Source organism: Ambystoma mexicanum, chromosome 12 (genome assembly GCF_040938575.1).
Source record: "Ambystoma mexicanum isolate Mex_15411 chromosome 12, UKY_AmexF1_1, whole genome shotgun sequence".
In the NCBI taxonomy this organism is placed as follows: domain Eukaryota; kingdom Metazoa; phylum Chordata; class Amphibia; order Caudata; family Ambystomatidae; genus Ambystoma; species Ambystoma mexicanum.
The window spans coordinates 643,148,646-643,165,427 of NC_090936.1; the positions used below are offsets into that span (position 1 = coordinate 643,148,646).

The 16,782-nt window shown below is 47.2% G+C and overlaps 1 protein-coding gene across 4 annotated transcripts in view; it reads left to right on the forward strand.

Annotated features, from left to right (window-relative positions):
• The window catches only part of KMT2E (lysine methyltransferase 2E (inactive)), a 3,564,841-nt gene that overhangs the window by 1,162,827 nt on the left and 2,385,232 nt on the right, over positions 1 to 16,782 (forward strand). For all 4 annotated transcript variants that reach the window (XM_069629119.1, XM_069629120.1, XM_069629118.1 and 1 more), the window contains one exon: positions 8,187 to 8,359. In XM_069629119.1, coding sequence (XP_069485220.1) covers positions 8,187 to 8,359 — 173 coding nt within the window. The remainder of the gene's footprint in view (positions 1 to 8,186; positions 8,360 to 16,782) is intronic.

The window sequence follows — 16,782 nt, forward strand, 5'->3', positions numbered from 1 at the left end:
CCGGGATGGGCTAGACGAAACAAAATAAGTGAATTGGTCAGAGAAGCCTGTAGCCCCTGAGGGCCAACCCAGATCATTTCCCACCAGAGAGTGAGCAAAACCAAGCAAGCGGAAGAGATTATTTGTTTGTTTGTTTGTTTATTTTATTTATATAGCGCTCCTGACCTAGGGGTATCTGGGCGCTTAGAATATAGTTACATGTACATGGCAATCAGAAAGGCAGTAGAGGTATACATACATCCACAGTGAAATAGTAAAAAAGAAATGGTAAGAGGTATGCAAACCTCTATAACGTGATGTTGCAGTGAGATAGACTCGACATATATAAGTTAGTGCTTGCTGAGTATCCAAGAGACAGCGTTTTGCCTGAAGTTGGCGAAAGACTTTATGGCTCTAATGTCCGATGGGAGGGAGTTCCATAGATGGGAGGCCAGGACCGGGAAGCTAGAGCCACCTGTTCTTTTTAGGTTGTACCTAGGGACTGTCAGACAGAAGGTGTCAGATGATCTAGCGATTCGTGTGGAGGTTCTCCGGGTACATTTTTTGGTGAGATAAGGGGGGCTGTGTGGTTTAACGCTTTGAAGGTGAGGCATAGTGTTTTGATTTCAATCTTGTCTTTTATAGAGAGCAATTTAAGTTGTTTCCTAGTTGCTGAGATGTGTTCATTTCTAGGTATGTCTAGGGCAGCTCTAATTGCGTTATTCGGCATGGTTTGAAGTTTGTTGATGACTGTTTTGTTGGCGCCTAAGTAGAGGCCATTGCAGTAGTCCAGCTTGGAGCCTATGAGAGCCCTAGCCAAAGTGAGGCAACTTTCTGAGGACAGTAGGGGTCTGCAGGCTCTTATTAGTTTGCCTGTGTAGGCAATCGCTGAGGCATGTAATGTTTACTTGTTTGCTGAGATTGGAGGTGGCATCGAAGTAGAAGCCAAGTGTTTTTACTGCTTTGGCAATTTGGATGTTGTTTCCATCTATGTTGAATGTATTGTAGTTGGGGTTTCGTTTATTTAAGTTCGCTGTGGAACCTACTAGTAAGAGTTCCGTTTTCTCGTCATTCAGGCATAGGCCGTGGATGGCCATCCATGCCTGAATGATGGAATAGATTTTGTTCACGTGGTGAAAGTCAGTGTCGTAGATGCCTGTAAGAGGCAGGAGTATCTGGGTGTCATCTGCGTAGTTGGTGTAGGTGACACCCAGACAATCCAGTACATCAAATAGGGGCTTTGTAAAGATATTATACAAAGTGGGTGAAACGCAGGAGCCCTGTGGCACACCACAAATAATGGGTATGAGGTCAGCTGCTGCGGAAGGTGAAAAGACTTGCATGGTTCTTTTGTTAAGGAATGATTGGATCCATGTGATGGCTGACTTGGAAAAGTGAGTTGCTGACACCAAGTGGTCGCAAAGTATCTTGTGGTCAAACAAGTCAAACGCTGCTGACAAATCCAGAAGGAGTAGGATGGCAAGTTTGCCTTTATCTTTGAGGTTGTCGATTTCGCTTTTTAGGTCAAAAAGGGCGGTTTCAGTCCCATGTTGTGGTCTTAAACCAGATTGTCGAGAGCCTAAGAGTTTATTGGCCTTGAGGTAGTCCTGAATTTTCAAGTATGCAACCTTATCCAAGATCTTTAGCAAAAATGGGACTGTGGTGATTGGTATATATTTCTTGGGGATGGTGGGGTGCAAGGTTTGTTTTTTGAGTAATGGAAGTGCCCAAGATTCCTTCAGATTGCTAGGTACTATTCTTCTTGAAAATGAGGCGTTGATTAGTTTGGTGATGAATGGGGCCAGGTCTCTGGCCGCATCCTTAATGATTTGAGCTGGACAACTGTCACCCTGGCAGTTAGATGGTTTCAGGGAGGCTATCATTTTTCGTTCTTCCGGTATAGATAGATTAGAAAATCTGAAGTCTTGTGGGTGTGGGGAGGGTGGTAGGGGGTTCTGTGAGTCAGAAGGTGGTGTGGATGAGGCTGAATTGGTAAGTAGTATTCGTTTGTCTGCTATTTTGGTCTTGTCATGATGCCCGCTCCCGGGGAGCCGGTTCAAACCCTGCGTCCCCGAAAGCGGACATCCAGTCCCCAAGGAAGGACCCAGCAACCCCATATAGGGGCCCTTTGGACAGTGTCCTGGCGCCTATGGCGCCAGGCTCATAAAAGACATCAGTGCTGGCGCCATAGGCGCCAGGCTCATTATGGGAGTGCTTGGGTGCACTTACCTGATGCAGACCATGCTGCAGGATCCCGGCCTCCTTGAGGCCTGAAAGGAACTACTTTACCTGTGGGACTAATTTACCATCCGGGCGTGGTCGGGGAAGGATACATACCTGATTGTAGGAAGGATACATACCTGGAACTTCTTCCAAGGCTATTTAAACCCCACCCGAACAGCCACACGTGCTTCGCGTTGTTCTGCATCTAGCAGCTGGACGCTCACTGTGTCTGCTCCTGCATCCTGACTTCTGCCACGCCTGCCAGCATCCTGGATCACCTGCAAAGGAAGAGAAGAAGTGAACAGAAGAAGGAAAAGTCCTTACCTGCTAAATCCGCATCCCAGAGACATCTCGCCGACAATCCTGAAAAGGAAGACTTTTATTTAAAAGCTCATCGTGTCGATCGCTGGAGAGCCGCATTCCACTCACCTTTACAGGGCGCCTCCATGTTCAGCAGCGATCATCCGGATTCGCAGTCACGCCCCAGCGCCTAGGGAGAAAAAGACCAGAACAAAAGGTGAGAGAGAGAAGGGAATTAGGAAAGCTGAATCTCCATGTTAAGACTTACCTGTTGATTCATTCCCTCTTCATTTCGGGTCCGCGCCGCATCCTGGCATTTCCGGACCCCGGCCCCTAAGGGGAAAAAGAGACATCAGCATTAATGAGCGAATGAAAAGACATTACCAAAAAACGCCCATTAAAGACTTACCTGATTTCTACAAGGATTTCACCTCTCATCTCGGGTCGGTGCCTGTTCCCCGGCATTCCGTACCCCGGCCCCTATGGGGAAAAAGACACTAGCATTAGTACATTAATGCATGGACACAAGGGGAACCTCTTATCAAAAAAAAACTTAACTGGAAGTCAAGCAAGTTTGGTTCTCACCAATCCGAAAATCCAGTGAAGTAACTGGATACCAACGCGGCCCTGCATCAGAAGCAGGATGGAGAGCTCGTCCTTCCAGACCCTAAGGTGAGACGCTACGAGGAATCACAGAAGGGTTTCGAGGAGGGTGAGAGGGGAAAGTGTGAGGCTGATTGCATTACCCCGCAGACAGTTAATCCCCTATTTTCGCCTACAGAAGGATATTCTGCGAGTCAGACAAGCCAGATTTGGGGGCCCGGTCCAGTCTGTCTTCCGAACCCTGCGCATCACCTTAGAAGAGGTCACAGCAGCGCGAACCAGGCCAGTGCCTCTGTGGGAGTCAGGTGAGCGTTACAGGTCTGTAGATTGGCAATTTTATTAGAGAGAGCGTTTTGGATGTTTGTTCACCAGAGTTTGTCTTTGATGCATGAGTCCGTAGGTGGATTACGGGGTCTCCATTTCTCGCAGGATGGTGAAAAGTTCTTTAGTTCGAGAGCCTGCTTGATTTATTCTGTTATTGAAAGTGTCACGTTTGGCACAAATTATTTCGTTTTTATGTTTAACAGAGATGGAGACTAGGTTAGTTTTGTTCTCTGGTGATGGTGTATGTTTCCAAAGAGTTTCAAGTTTTTTTTTTCAGAGCGGGGCACTTTCAGCTCAGGGGTAAACCATGAGTTCACATGGGCTCTTGGCTTTCCTTTACACATTTTAAGAGGTGCTACTAGATCAATTGCTGTAAGCAGAGAAGAGTTATAGGTGTCTACAAGGATGTTAGGGTTGTTTGTATTAGATAGCGTGCTAAGGGTTAGGATTACAAGGGGCATGATTGCCTCAGCTGTAATGTTCTGATTGTTTCTGGTGGGACACAGAGGTACTATGGGACAAGGCGTGTTGTGTGGTGAGTGTCTGTAAAGCTCAAATGAGATAAGGTAGTGGTCAGTCCAGGTTTGAGGTGTGATGCCATTTACTAAGATGTTACAGTTTAAATTAGATACCCAGTCGAGGGTCCTTCTATTCTCCTGGGTGGGTTGAGTGATTTTTAGGGTGAACCCATGTTCAGCTAATGTGTTGTCTAAAGAGGATGTATGGAGGTAGTTTGGGTCATTGTATCCTAAATTGAAGTCACCTAGGATAAGGGCTTGCAAAGTGGTTTAATAATATCAAATAATAGGGTCGTTATGTCCTCTTCGAAGGTGCCTATGGGCCCAGGAGGTCTGTAGATTAGGTGGATAGAAGTTGTACTATTATGCAATGTTTGGAGTTTGACCGAGAGGATTTCGCACAAGGAGAGTAGTGGTGGCGAGACTAATCTCATCTCCAAAGTATTTTTGTAGATGAGGGCGATGCCTCCTCTAAATACGGGTCTGTCGACTCTGAAGATGGAGTAGTTGTCTGGTATGGCTAGTAGCAGTGAGGGGCCCGCTGCAACGTGCAGCCAAGTTTCTGTAACTGCTAGGAAGTCCAGATTGTTGGATAAAATTGTGTCAGCTACGTCGGTGGCGTGCGCAACTAGAGACCTTGCGTTGATTAAGGCTCCTTTGAGTAGTTGTGTGGGATTCACTGGCATAGTGTTGTTTGCTTTGGGTTGTTTCAGAGTTTCATGTTTACTGGAGTGGGCAGGGTTGGTGGCTAGGAGACCCTTAGGGTGTTTGGTAGTGCTATTGGGATGATGTTTGTTGTGGAGTCTAATTGGGACAGGATGAGAGTGTGGTGCTAACCTAGAGCGAAGTCTGAGGTTTCTGAGTATGGGGCAAGGGCAGGAGGATAGTGGATCTGTTAGTGTTCCTGGCTGTGGTGTGGTTAGGTGACAATGTTTTAGTGTTTCTCAAGGTGCCTGTGTGTAGGCTAGATAAGAATAAGGTGGGCTTGATTGAGGTGTCTATGATGGAAGAGTTCAGTGGTGGTAGGAATGGAGTAGCCTTGATACTGTGGTCAGAGTTATTAGAGGGGAGCATCTTGGTGCTCAGTTGTGGTTCAATCAAGGTACGCCAGTGGGTGATTAAAATGAGGGCAAGTAATGAGAGTGCTGCAATGAGTGTGATATGCATAGTTTGCTGTGATGGATGCTTGCCGTGCGATGGGAGCACTGTAGGTGGGGTGGCTCGGCTAGGACAGTGGGCAGGTTTGCATAGAAGGATGGTACCTGCGTGTGTCATTGGGGATGGGGGATATAGGCTGGGCAGATGCAACAAGAGTACACTTGACTATTTCAAAAAGGTCTTGCATACATTAATTTGGGCTGATTCTAACATAGGCAGGTCTGCCATGATTAGTTTGAATGAGCAAGTCTGACATGAATAAATCAAAATGAGCAAGTCTGACATGAATTAGTTCAAAGTGAGCAGGTCTAACATGAATTATGAATCGTGTAGCCCACCAGGGGCCTACCAAGAGCATACCCCAGGATAAGGCAAACAAAACCGAACAACCAACCGGGACAACGCTGCTCAGAAAAGAAAAGCAGCAAAGGTAAAGAGGCAGTAAATCAGAGCAAGGGAGGAACAACTATTCTTGCACTTGTGGGTACCAAGACTCACCATGCAAATCTGTATATCCTTGGAGAAGGGGCAAAATCTTATGGTTGGATGACATTATTCTGAGCACAAAAGGAACTTTAAGAGACATTTTACTTTCGGGAACTGTTTTTGATTTTGAGACGTAGAGTTTTGCCGAACTTTGGGGGTTAAGGTCTGAAACCAGCCACCACGATTTCTTGGTGTGAAGTAACACTGAACTAAGCCGCAGCTTGGGATCCTTCTTTCTATCGTCTTTTCTGTAGAAAAGAATAGTGTTAGGGTAGCTTAGGTTTGAGATGGAGGACTGACTTTAGTTTGCGAGACATCCAAACGAGCAACGTTTTGTTATCTTTTAGCATAGGCAACTCATCTTAGAAGTAGGGATTAGAGCAGGTTTTTTTTCTTTACGGCTCTGTCTGCATCTCCTCTTTCTGACCTACCACACTTAACACTTCCCTCAAGGCGTTTGGAGGTGCTTGTTTACACCGTTGGCAAGCCCAACTCCTGAGGGCTTATAGTTCTTACTAGCTCCCAGTCTCCTTTGAAACGTTTAGAGCTTGAATTGTCTTCTTCCAGGCACTTGTCTACTCATTGTTTCTCCACAATTCTGCCATTTTACAGGCAGGCTGATTCTCCGCCTTTCTCCCTCTAGCCATCTCCCTTTGTTTCAAGGTAGCAGCATAAAACATGTCTGCTACCTCAGTGATTTTTTTTTCTTTACTGTTCTATTCCAGCCCTTTCATACACACGAAAGCTGGGGAGGTCTTTCTAACATTCTCCCTGATCCATTATTCCCCATACTTACTTGAATTCTCTTTCATGAGAGGTTAGTCCCCTGGTGATTCTTAATTTCATTAATTGCTATTAGTCCAGGTCTTGTATTGGTTAATTACCTGGTGGTAATTAAGACCAGGACCGCAAGGTTTAAAGGGCATCAGCTGCATGCAGCTCCATCTTGGATTACAGCACTGCGATCAGTTCTGGGTCTTTCTGCAGTCTCTCATGTCTGATATGCTGCAGCATGCACAAGTGCTTGGGTACTGTTCACCTTTAGGTAACGTGGAGGCAGTCTTTCTCAGGGTTTGTGAACACCACAAGTTCCAGCCTAGTATTCCTCTGCCTGTTGTAGGTCTGTTGTTCCATTAATTGAGCCGTTTTGACTCTCTCCAAGGCTTTCTATTAAATTGAGTACTCCGGAGCAGTGGCATATAGGGCTGCCTTTGGGAATGATTCATGGAGTCTCTGGCTGTACAGCGAGCTGGCGGGATCCCTCCTTATCCACCCTCTCAGAGACACATTGGGTAGCGGCCAGACAAGCCCATGCCCTGGTGGCTCGATTCCACCCCCATGCCAGAATGGGTATCTAAGTCGAATTCCCACAGATTTCATCTGCCAGTGATGGATTTGGGAATTCCTGGTAAAATATAACTGGTGTTTCCTTGCAAAGGTTGTCTTTTTTTTATGTCTAAGGTGCAGAAGTCGATTGGTGAGCCTACTTTGCTTTCCTTCATCACTGGAAAATCCCACTTAGGTGATGGGTTTGAGATTATCAAGCAATGCCCTTTTTGGCTGCATATTTATTGTGCATGATTTCGTCTTTACTTTGGCGCTGTGCTACCTCTATGGCTTTGCTGGAGGTTCTTGACATTGTTTTGTAAGTAGTTGTTGATGTTGTTGCACAGTTTTTCAGAAAGTATCAGCACTTTGTTGCAAGCGTTGATCTTGTTGATCATTTTTAACGTCTATTCAAGCAGGCGAGTTGCAGTGCTAATGTGTCAAGTATAGCGAACTTTCTTTGCCTTTTTGACTGCTGATTTGTAGCATTAGATCTGTCACTGGTTTGCTGCTTTGTCTTGATAATTGTAATGTCTCCTCAAAGTTTATCTCAATTTCTGGTTTGTTTTCTTTCTTCAGGGTTCGTAGTTTCGGAATGAACCACTTTGCTGCTAGTCTTCTTCTCAGATGGGGTAAATTATTTCATAGGTGTAAACATGTACAAAACAGTCGGAATCCGGTTGTGAAGCATCTGTTCTTGATATTCACGAAGCCTGTGATGTGGTGCTGCCATGCTTGACTTGGTGTCTTCCATTAGTTTATTGATTCCCTCTAGGTCAATGATTTTTGACGCTCGCCTGGCGATGGTGGTTTGCCCCTTATAAGTTGAAAGCATGCAAACAGATGTGTAGATTATTAAATGTACCATGAGGTGATCATTACACAGTATGTGCATAGACATGGCCGTTTGTTGAGGACTGCTATCTCTGTGTATTCCTTGGGCGATGTTTCTTGGCATGCACTTTGGAGGAGGCATTGGCCCTTTCCTAGCAACACATAAATGATTATGGTTGCTTCACAACGTAGGCGTTTCATGTCAGAAATAACATTAAATGTTTTTTCAAAACTTTACAAAACCCTGCCTTTGTCAAATTCTGGAGAAACCACAGAATAATGTTTTTCTTCTTTGAGTATATATAGGCAAACTTCTCATGTGTTAAATGTTCACTTTACTTCTTATTTTCTATCCACACAGTGAATATATAGGTGAACTTTCATTTTCTAAATATGAATAATTCTGTCTGCTCTTCATTTATTTGTGCTTTATAGATGGTGATACCAGTGCAACAGAAAGTGGTGATGAGGTTCCTTTAGAGTTGTATACAGCATTTCAACACACCCCAACTATGATTACCCTTACTGCAGCAAGGGTTACCAAGGTCCATGACAAAAAAAGGAAGAAAAGTAGAGACAAAGAGCAAAGTGTATCTAAATCTAAAAAGGTAGGTCAAATTCAATTGTTCTTAAATGGGATTCTTTATAAACGTATTTTCTCAAATTTTAAAAAAAGATAGCCATTTATTCTTTTTGTATATTCGTTTAACAGTTGGTAGACTGGAAATGATTGTCTTTTCTATAAATATGTGTGAGCAATACCAACCTAAACCAAGTACCTGGAAAGTTGCATTAGGGGTAACTGCTTCGGAGACTTTGAGTGCAGGGAATTAGGGGAAGATGGTCACTGTACGTTTTCTGTGCCTCCCTTTCAAAGGACTGTTAAACGCTGGTGTACAACAAAGGGACTGCTCTTAGAAAAGCCATACCTGCATTGGGGGCATCCCGTCAGTGTTTTTGAGAGAAATTGAGGGAATTAGTCTCCTCTACTCAAGGCACTAGGGCGGTAAGCCCACTAAGCTTAGCACCCCATAGGGGACAGCTCAGATGAATGACCAGAGACACCCATGATGGTGTGCGAAAAACCAATCCCCAAAGTGGGATCAGAGACCCGAGACCCCAAGGTGGGGAGAGAGAAACCGCACCCCGAGGCGAGCCAACAGAAACTAAACCCCAAGGCGGGCCAACAGAAACTAAACCCCAAGGCTGGGATGAGTGGAACCGAAACCCTAGGTCAGGCAAAGACCAAAAACTGACTGGCTTGTGAAAACGCCAGGATCTTTGTTGGTAAAGAGTACAAGGGGAACAGTCGGAGTGGGGGACATGTGTCTGACGTCCCCACGTGAGAACAAAGACAAGAGACATTAATTGGCCTGAGCTGAGCAGTACAGACAAGAGACGGTTGTGTAGCCATTTAGCCTACTTGCTTGAACTGTGCACTGGAGCAGGCAGCCCCTATTGAGAAAGACACTCCAGCACTGATTCTACTGTTTATGCTTTTACTACATTACTTTTGTCCATTTTATGTTAGTTTTTGGCATGAAAAAACAAAAAAGAGAGACATTCCAGTTTGGGGGCCAGAAGCCAACCACCATTAATTTGCCCACGGCCAAAGCCCCTGTTGAATGTATGTGGTGCTTTTATGGTAGGGACATAACTCAGGTAAGCATAGGATTCTTGCTGGGTGACTTTCTTGTTTTATAAAGCATATCATGAGGAGCACCTTTTTATTATTTTTATTTATTTAATGTGTTATAGTACACAAGGAGCTTTCCACTTGTAAACACAGTACACATTAAAAACATCACAGTAGAAACAACTTAACACATAGTTAAAACATAGTTAAGACATGTTCGAAAACACTTTTCCTCAACTTTACATATCATCACATACATCGGAACACATAATAAAACGTTAAAACATATTAAAAACACAGTTCACGCTCAGCTTTACATCACATGAAAGGGTCAACTTCACGTCACGTGGATATCGTTATTGGGGAACAAATTCAACCAAAAGCATAGACACTGTCCACGCCAGTATTGCCCCAGGCATTTTCTCAAGTAATGTGGCAAAGTGTTGTAGGGTCTGACATCTAACAACAAGCCCTAGATGGTACTTCCTAACACGGTCAATTGTGTCAATCCAATCTGATTCCCATACTCTCTTTTTCACTTTCAAAGGGTGCATTAAGAGGTCCTCCACCGAGGAATCAATGGCACTTAGTGTTTCCATGCACTGTCTTTGCCAGATTATGAGGGCAGGCGGAGATTTTATCTCTAGGATATGCTTTAAAATCACCCAACTTGACCCGTCTTCTGACATGATAATCTTTCGCAAGAAGTTAAGTTTTTCCATTTCTCCAGAGCTTCTAGCGATGTCTCACCCAATTCGTACCTTATGACCGGTATTGGCACACTGGCTGGCACCTTTAATATTCTTCTCCAAAATACTCCTTCGAGCTTTGACCATTGCTCTGCAAGGGAAAAGAAAGTAGTTTCAGCACCACAGGTCACCACCGGTACCACTTTTTTACAATAAAATTCATGAACCGGGATAATGGAAAAGAACCCAAATGGCTTGTTTAAGCAGAAAGCCTGAGTGGCCAACGCAGTGATCTTTTGTTTCTTTATGGCAAACTGTCTCGCTCTGTTATCGGTTTGAAAAATTGGGAAGCCCAAATATACAAAATAATCCACCTTCTCTAGGGGTTTCCCACTGATGAATCATTTGAATTGTCCTCCTGCCTTTCCTGGGCCCTTTTGCATGCTAATAATTCTTGACTTGGGGACACTAATCATTAAATTATTCTTTTTTGTGTACGCCTCAAATGCGTTTAGCTGACGCTGCAACCCAATGGGCGTGTGATCCATTAGGATCATGTCATCAACGTATAATAGATAATGAATCGTTGTTGTGTTTAATTTTGGAGGAAAGAATTTAGCACTAAAAAAGGCCTTGCTCAAATTGGACAGAAAGAGAATAAATAAAATCGGTGCCAGGAGGCAGCCTTGCTTCAAACCTTTTGCTGTTGGAATTGGAGCGGTTAATCTGCCCTCTCTGTCAAGTAGCACACACATGGAAGTGTCCGTGTGTAGGGCTATTAAGATAACCAGTAGGGCAGGAGGACAACCCTTTTTCTGCAGTTTGGCCCATAACATGTTCCTAGGGACCGTGTCGAAAGCCATGGAAAAGTCTATAAAGGCAACATAAAGAGGTTTATTTTTTAACAATTCCAGCACAAAGCTGTTCATCTCAGTACCTACTCCCTGAGAAAACCCTGTTAGGAAACGAGATCTTGGCTGGGCAATCCAACAGGGATATCGGCCTGTAGTTGGAGGTACTCAAACGGGAGCCTTTTTTAAAAATAGGGACCACAATTGCTGTGAGCCACGTCTCTGGGACCTGAGTATGGTCCTAAACATACTGTCTAGGACACCTGCCCTGGTTTCGTCATTATTTTTGAGAACACACATCACCAGGCCATCTGGCCCCAGAGCCATAGCTTTTTTACTCCAAGAGATCAATTGTACTAAATCTTCACGATCCCATAGTAACCCCTAATCTGTCATTCTTTTCATAACCCCCGTCCACCCAAGCTCTGTGTCGCCCTCTAGTTTATAGATTTCTGTAAAGTGCGCCGTCCATGCTTGTTCGGATATCAGATTTATTTGGGACCCCGTTTGGGCCTGGGCGTTCTCTTTAATTGAGTTCCAGAAGTCATGTGAGTCCTTCAGCATCAAGTGATGGCGATAATGGCGTAACCATACCCTATAAACCACCTTCAGACGCTTCCTACCTGTCTGGTCTTCTTGGACTTCCTCCTTGAGAGAACATCGTAATGATATGATATATGATATGGCATTTATAATGCGCCTATACACAAGTGTTTCAAGGCGCGACGAAGCAAGGGGGGGAACAAAGGGACGACAGACAACGATCCTACTAGGCCCGGTGTCATTCAGATTGCGCAAGTGCATGGGAGGGTGGGAAAGGGGAAAAGTGCGAGGGGAGGAAAGGAGAGGGGAAAGTGCAGTACATGGGGTAGTAGAATAAATAAGATAATAAAAAAGCCAGATGGTGGCAAGTGCTAGGTAAGTGCAGACATAAGTGCTGGTAGGGGGACTGTAGGGAGACAGAAACAGTCCCAAGGTGCATGGTTGCCAGGGAAGGCAGTGCAGGTGTGCAACTGGCGGTGCCTGCGCCCGAATCAGACAAGGTGGGCAGGTAGTTTTGATCAGTGCAGATTCAGCCAAGAGAACCGGAGATGGTTCTCCTCAAGTTTCAGGGAGGCAGGAAGGCTGTTCCAGAGGAAGGCCCGTGCTGAAGAGAGAGATCTACCACCAACTCGTTGCTTAGAGAAGCGACTGACAGTGAGGGAGTTGGAGGCAGATGAGCGAAGAGCTCAAGAAGGAAGATATTTGGGAAGAGAGAGTTGAAGGTAGTTTGGCCCCAAGCCCCAGTAGGCGTTGTGGACAATGCATAGGGTTTTGAACTTAATCCTCGCAGCTACTGGGAGCCAGTGCAGAGATGTCAGTCCTGGAGAGATACGATCCCTGGGCTTGAGGCCAAGGACAAGTCTCGCAGTCCTGTTCTGGACAAGTTGCAAAGGACGGAGAGTAGAGGCAGGCAGATTTAAATGGAGGCTGTCACAATAGTCCAGTCTAGAGAGAACCAGGGCTCTGGAGATGGTGAGCTTCTGGGGGAAGGAGAGGAAAGGAAGAATACCTCTGAGGTGGTGCAGCTGGTAGTGTGACTTCTTAGAGACGTCGGAGATGTGAGGAGAGAAGGATAGTGTGGAGTCGAAGATAACCCCAAGATTTTTTGCCTTTGCAGGTGCGAACAGGAAGTGGGCCAAGAGAGGCCGACCAGAGGGCTGCAGGGAAGGAGGGAGTGGGTGTTCCGAAGAGTAGGATCTCAGTCTTACTGGCATTAAGGCAGAGGTCATTGGCGGCACACCAATCCTGGATAGCAGACAGACAGTCGGAGATGAGGGAAGGGGAGGAGGAGGCCGAGGGTAGCCTGAAAATGAGCTGTGTATCATCCGCACAGCACTGAAAGTTGGGGCAGAGAGCAGCAATGCGGTGGGCAAGGAGTGCCAGGTACTGGTTGAACAGCCAGGGAGAGAGGTTAGATTCTTTGGGGACACCACAGGTAGAGAAAAAAATATCGGAGAGGAAGGACCCAAGTTGGACCTGGGAGGGTCGGAGAGAGAGGAAAGAAGTCAGCCAGGCCAGAGCCTGACCGGTGATACCCAGGTTATCACAGGGACAGTTGAGCAGGATGGCATGGTTGACGGTGTCAAAGGCAGAAGAGAGATCAAGCAAGATGAGGACGCAAGGGGTATTGGAGTCAAGGTTGGAGAGCAGGTCTTCACGGATGTTCAGGAGAGCAGTTTCTGTGCTTCTGGCAGCTCTGAAGCCAGACTGATGGTCATGAAGACAACCAGCAGATTTGGTGGGAAGATTTAGATGGAAGATGGCCAGTTTCTCCAGGAGCTTGCCCAGGAAGGGAGTGATGGAGATTGGGCGATAGTTAGCTGGGCAGGAGGGGTCGGCATAGGGTTTCTTAAGAGGGTGTACAAGGGAGTGCTTCAGGGGGGAAGGGAAGACTCCAGTGGCGAAGGAGTGATTGCAGAAATCAGCAAGGGCAGGAGCCAAGGAGTTGATGTGGTCCTTGATAGTTTTGGAGGAACAGGGGTGAACCTGTTTCGATGAGACTTTCATTGATTGGACTTGTCTAGAAACCTTGTCTGCAGAGAAAAGGGGAAAGGCAGAGAAGGAGGGAGGGGGGTGGCTGAAGATGGGCCAGAGAATGAGCAAGGAGTAGAGGGAGGGAGGCGAAAGGAGGAGAGTGAGGACAGGATGTCCTGAGTTTTCGAGATGAAGTGAGAGGCCAGTGCTGTGCAGAGGGCCTGGGAAGGGACAGGAGAGGTAGAGACTGCAGCAGGATTGGCCAGTTCCTTGCAGATTTTAAAGAGTTCAGCCGGGTTGTTTGATGCTGCAGAGATGCAGGCTTGGATATGAGCTCTGTTCTTGGTGAGGACGGAGAGCCGGTATTGCCTTTGCAGCAGGCGGCAGGCCAGTTTGTCATGGGATGAGCATGATGCACGCCATTTCCTCTCGACCACACTGCACTCGCGTTTTAGGGTGGCAAGGTCTGAGTCATACCAGGAGTTACACTTGGCTTTGGGCTTCAGGCGGATTCTCATGACAGGGGCAAGAATATCAAGAGTATCAGATATAGAAGAATGGAGCGTGGAGAGAGCTGTGTCAGGGTGAGAGTCAGGCAAAGGAGGAGGGGGGTGAGAAGGTGCCGGCAAAAGCCTCAACTAACACGCGCTTCATGGGTCGGATGACCGAGAAGGTGGGTGGTAGTGATGGGGGTGGCTTGACCTGAGGGGTAGGGTGGGTGAGGTGGGAGAATTGGAGAAAGTGATAACTCCAGGAGAGAGGAGTGGAGAGGGGGACAGCGAGGGGAAGGTCTGAGGAGATCAGAACATCAAGAGTGTGCGCTGCAGAATGGGTCGGGCCAGAGGGGAGAATGGTGAGAGAGAGAGTCGCAGAGGTCGTGAAAGAGTTCAGAGGGGAGACAGGAGGCATCCAGGTGGATGTTGAAGTCTCCAAGAAGGAGGAGTTGAGTAGTTGAGGCCAGGAGAGAGGAGGAGAGGTCTGCCCACTCAGAGAGGAAGGAAGAAATCTGACCAGGTGGCCGATAGATAATAGTAACAGTAAGGGAATGGCTAGGGGAGAGGGAGAACCTGCAGATGAGGCATTCAAAAGAAGAGTAGGTCTGTGTAAGAGTGACAGAGGCAGGAATCCACTGAGGGAAGATAAGGGCTACACCCCCACCAGAGCGTTTGGGCCTGGGCGCGGAGAGGATTTTGTAGCCGTCCGGTAGGAGCGTGTCAAAGCTGGTGACAGAGCTGGCCGTGAACCATGTCTCAGTGAGGGGGCGTGGCTACGAGGGCCATCTAGGAGGACGTGATCTGGAGGAGCTCCCGAGATCCTGAAATGATCCTGGCGGAATAGTGCACAACGACGTGCCTCCAACTGCTGAAAACACACATGTCGGTGTGTGAATGGTCTGACGGTGCTTGGTGAACTTTTGGAAGGCGTGGGAGGAACGGTGGTGGAGTTTTGTGTGAAAAAGATAAGGAGCACCGGAGACGAAAGACGACACAAAATGGCCGACCAACGACCAGAACAAAGGAAGGAGCAGGCCACACGATGATCGAGCGATAGAGGCGTACTGTGTGCGCATTTGTAACTTGTGCAGAACACAAGTCCTCTGGGTCATGTCTAGCAGAACGGTGAAGCCGAAGGCGAAACAGCCCACCTTGGACGACTTCGCTAAGACGTCCCCTGGTCCGGAAAATCCCAAGAGTAAGGACAAGTCGCCTGCAGGCAGCATGACGGCGACGGGTACCAACCAAGAGGTCCTAGCTGCGATTGCGGACTTAAAAGCGGCCTCGGAAGCTAAACTTGAACTGGCCGTAACTGAGCTGAAAACAGCATTGGACCTTAAGGTCGGTGAGGTCCAGGAAGAATCGAATTTACTCTGGCAGGACGTCAGGGCCTTGGCGGAGCGCACGGAAACCCTCGAGAAAGAGGTGAGCCCGAACACCGCGGATTGTGCCTCCCATAAAGCCGAATTACATGCCCTGGTACAGAGAATGGGCAACCTGGAGAACAGAGCGGAGGAGGCGGAAGGACGTGCCCGACGAAACAACATTCGCATCGTGGGCCTGCCGGAGGGATCGGAGGGCCACGATCCTACGGAGTTCATTGAGTCCATGCTGCTGCAGGAGATACCCGGAGGAGCCTTATCTCAAGGTTTTGTGGTAGAACGAGCGCATAGAGCTCTAACAAGGAGGCCGCCGCCAGGAAACCCGCCTAGGCCTGTAATAGCCAAAATCCTTAATTACCGGGACCGGGAGAGGATATTGGAACACTTCCGTAAGGGAGGAACGATTACACGAGGAGCGGCAAACATCACGGCCTACCTGGACTATACCCTGGCTGTGCAGCGTAGCCGCATGAACTTTGGGACGGTAAAGCGAAGATTGAGAGAGGCGGGCCACAAATACATGTTGCTGTATCCGGCAAAATTGAAAGTTTTTCATAAACACAAAACTTTGTTTTTTGAGATTCCGGAGGACGCCATGGGATGGCTCGATGCACAGGGATGTCCCCAGGAGCCGGACGTTCGGACGGGAAGAGGAGATGGAGGAGATAAGTAGTGCACGAGGAGGGTGCCACAAGATGGCGCGGTATAGATCCATGGGACTTGATTATAGTCATTTGCGCGGCCTTCGGGCGAGAAGGTCAGACTGTTGCACAAGATATTATGAGCACTGTTATTATTATTGTATTTAGGGGAGCCTTGCAGAGCGGATCTCTTCACCCCACTTAGTAACTTTAGCTAAGTGGCCACTAGGGCGACTTCACCCTACTGAGCTCTGGGCATTGTTTGGTGCTTGCAGGGCTAGATGTGGGGGTGCCTGAGTTCCGAGGATGGAGCTGGGCAGCAGTTGGGGTGTGTGGTGTTGGGGAAGGGACGGGCAGAGGGTGGGGAGGGAAGAGGGGAATTTGTGGTGTATATAGTGTTGGGGAGTTTGAGTTTGCACAAGAAGCTACAAGTAAAAGTTAGAGGGCTGTATCTGTATTGCGTGGGCAAGTGGGATTCGCCGCACGGAAGGGGGAGGACACTCATGAGCTATGGGGGACCTTAAGATCGTAACGTGGAATGTCAGGGGACTCAATAGTTACTTAAAGAGGAACAAAGTCATGATGTACTTGAAAAGACAGAAGATTGATGTTGCACTATTTCAAGAGACGCATCTGACCCGGCAAAAGCTGGAACTGGTGGGGAAGAAGTGGAGAGGTACTGTAGTAGGCTCTCCGTACTCTGCCTACGCTAGGGGAGTGTTGGTCTGGGTGGCACCGCACGTTCCGGTCCAACTTACACAAGAGGTGGTGGATACGTAGGGGAGGTTGGTCATATTGAAGGCACTGGTGGAGAATATCGA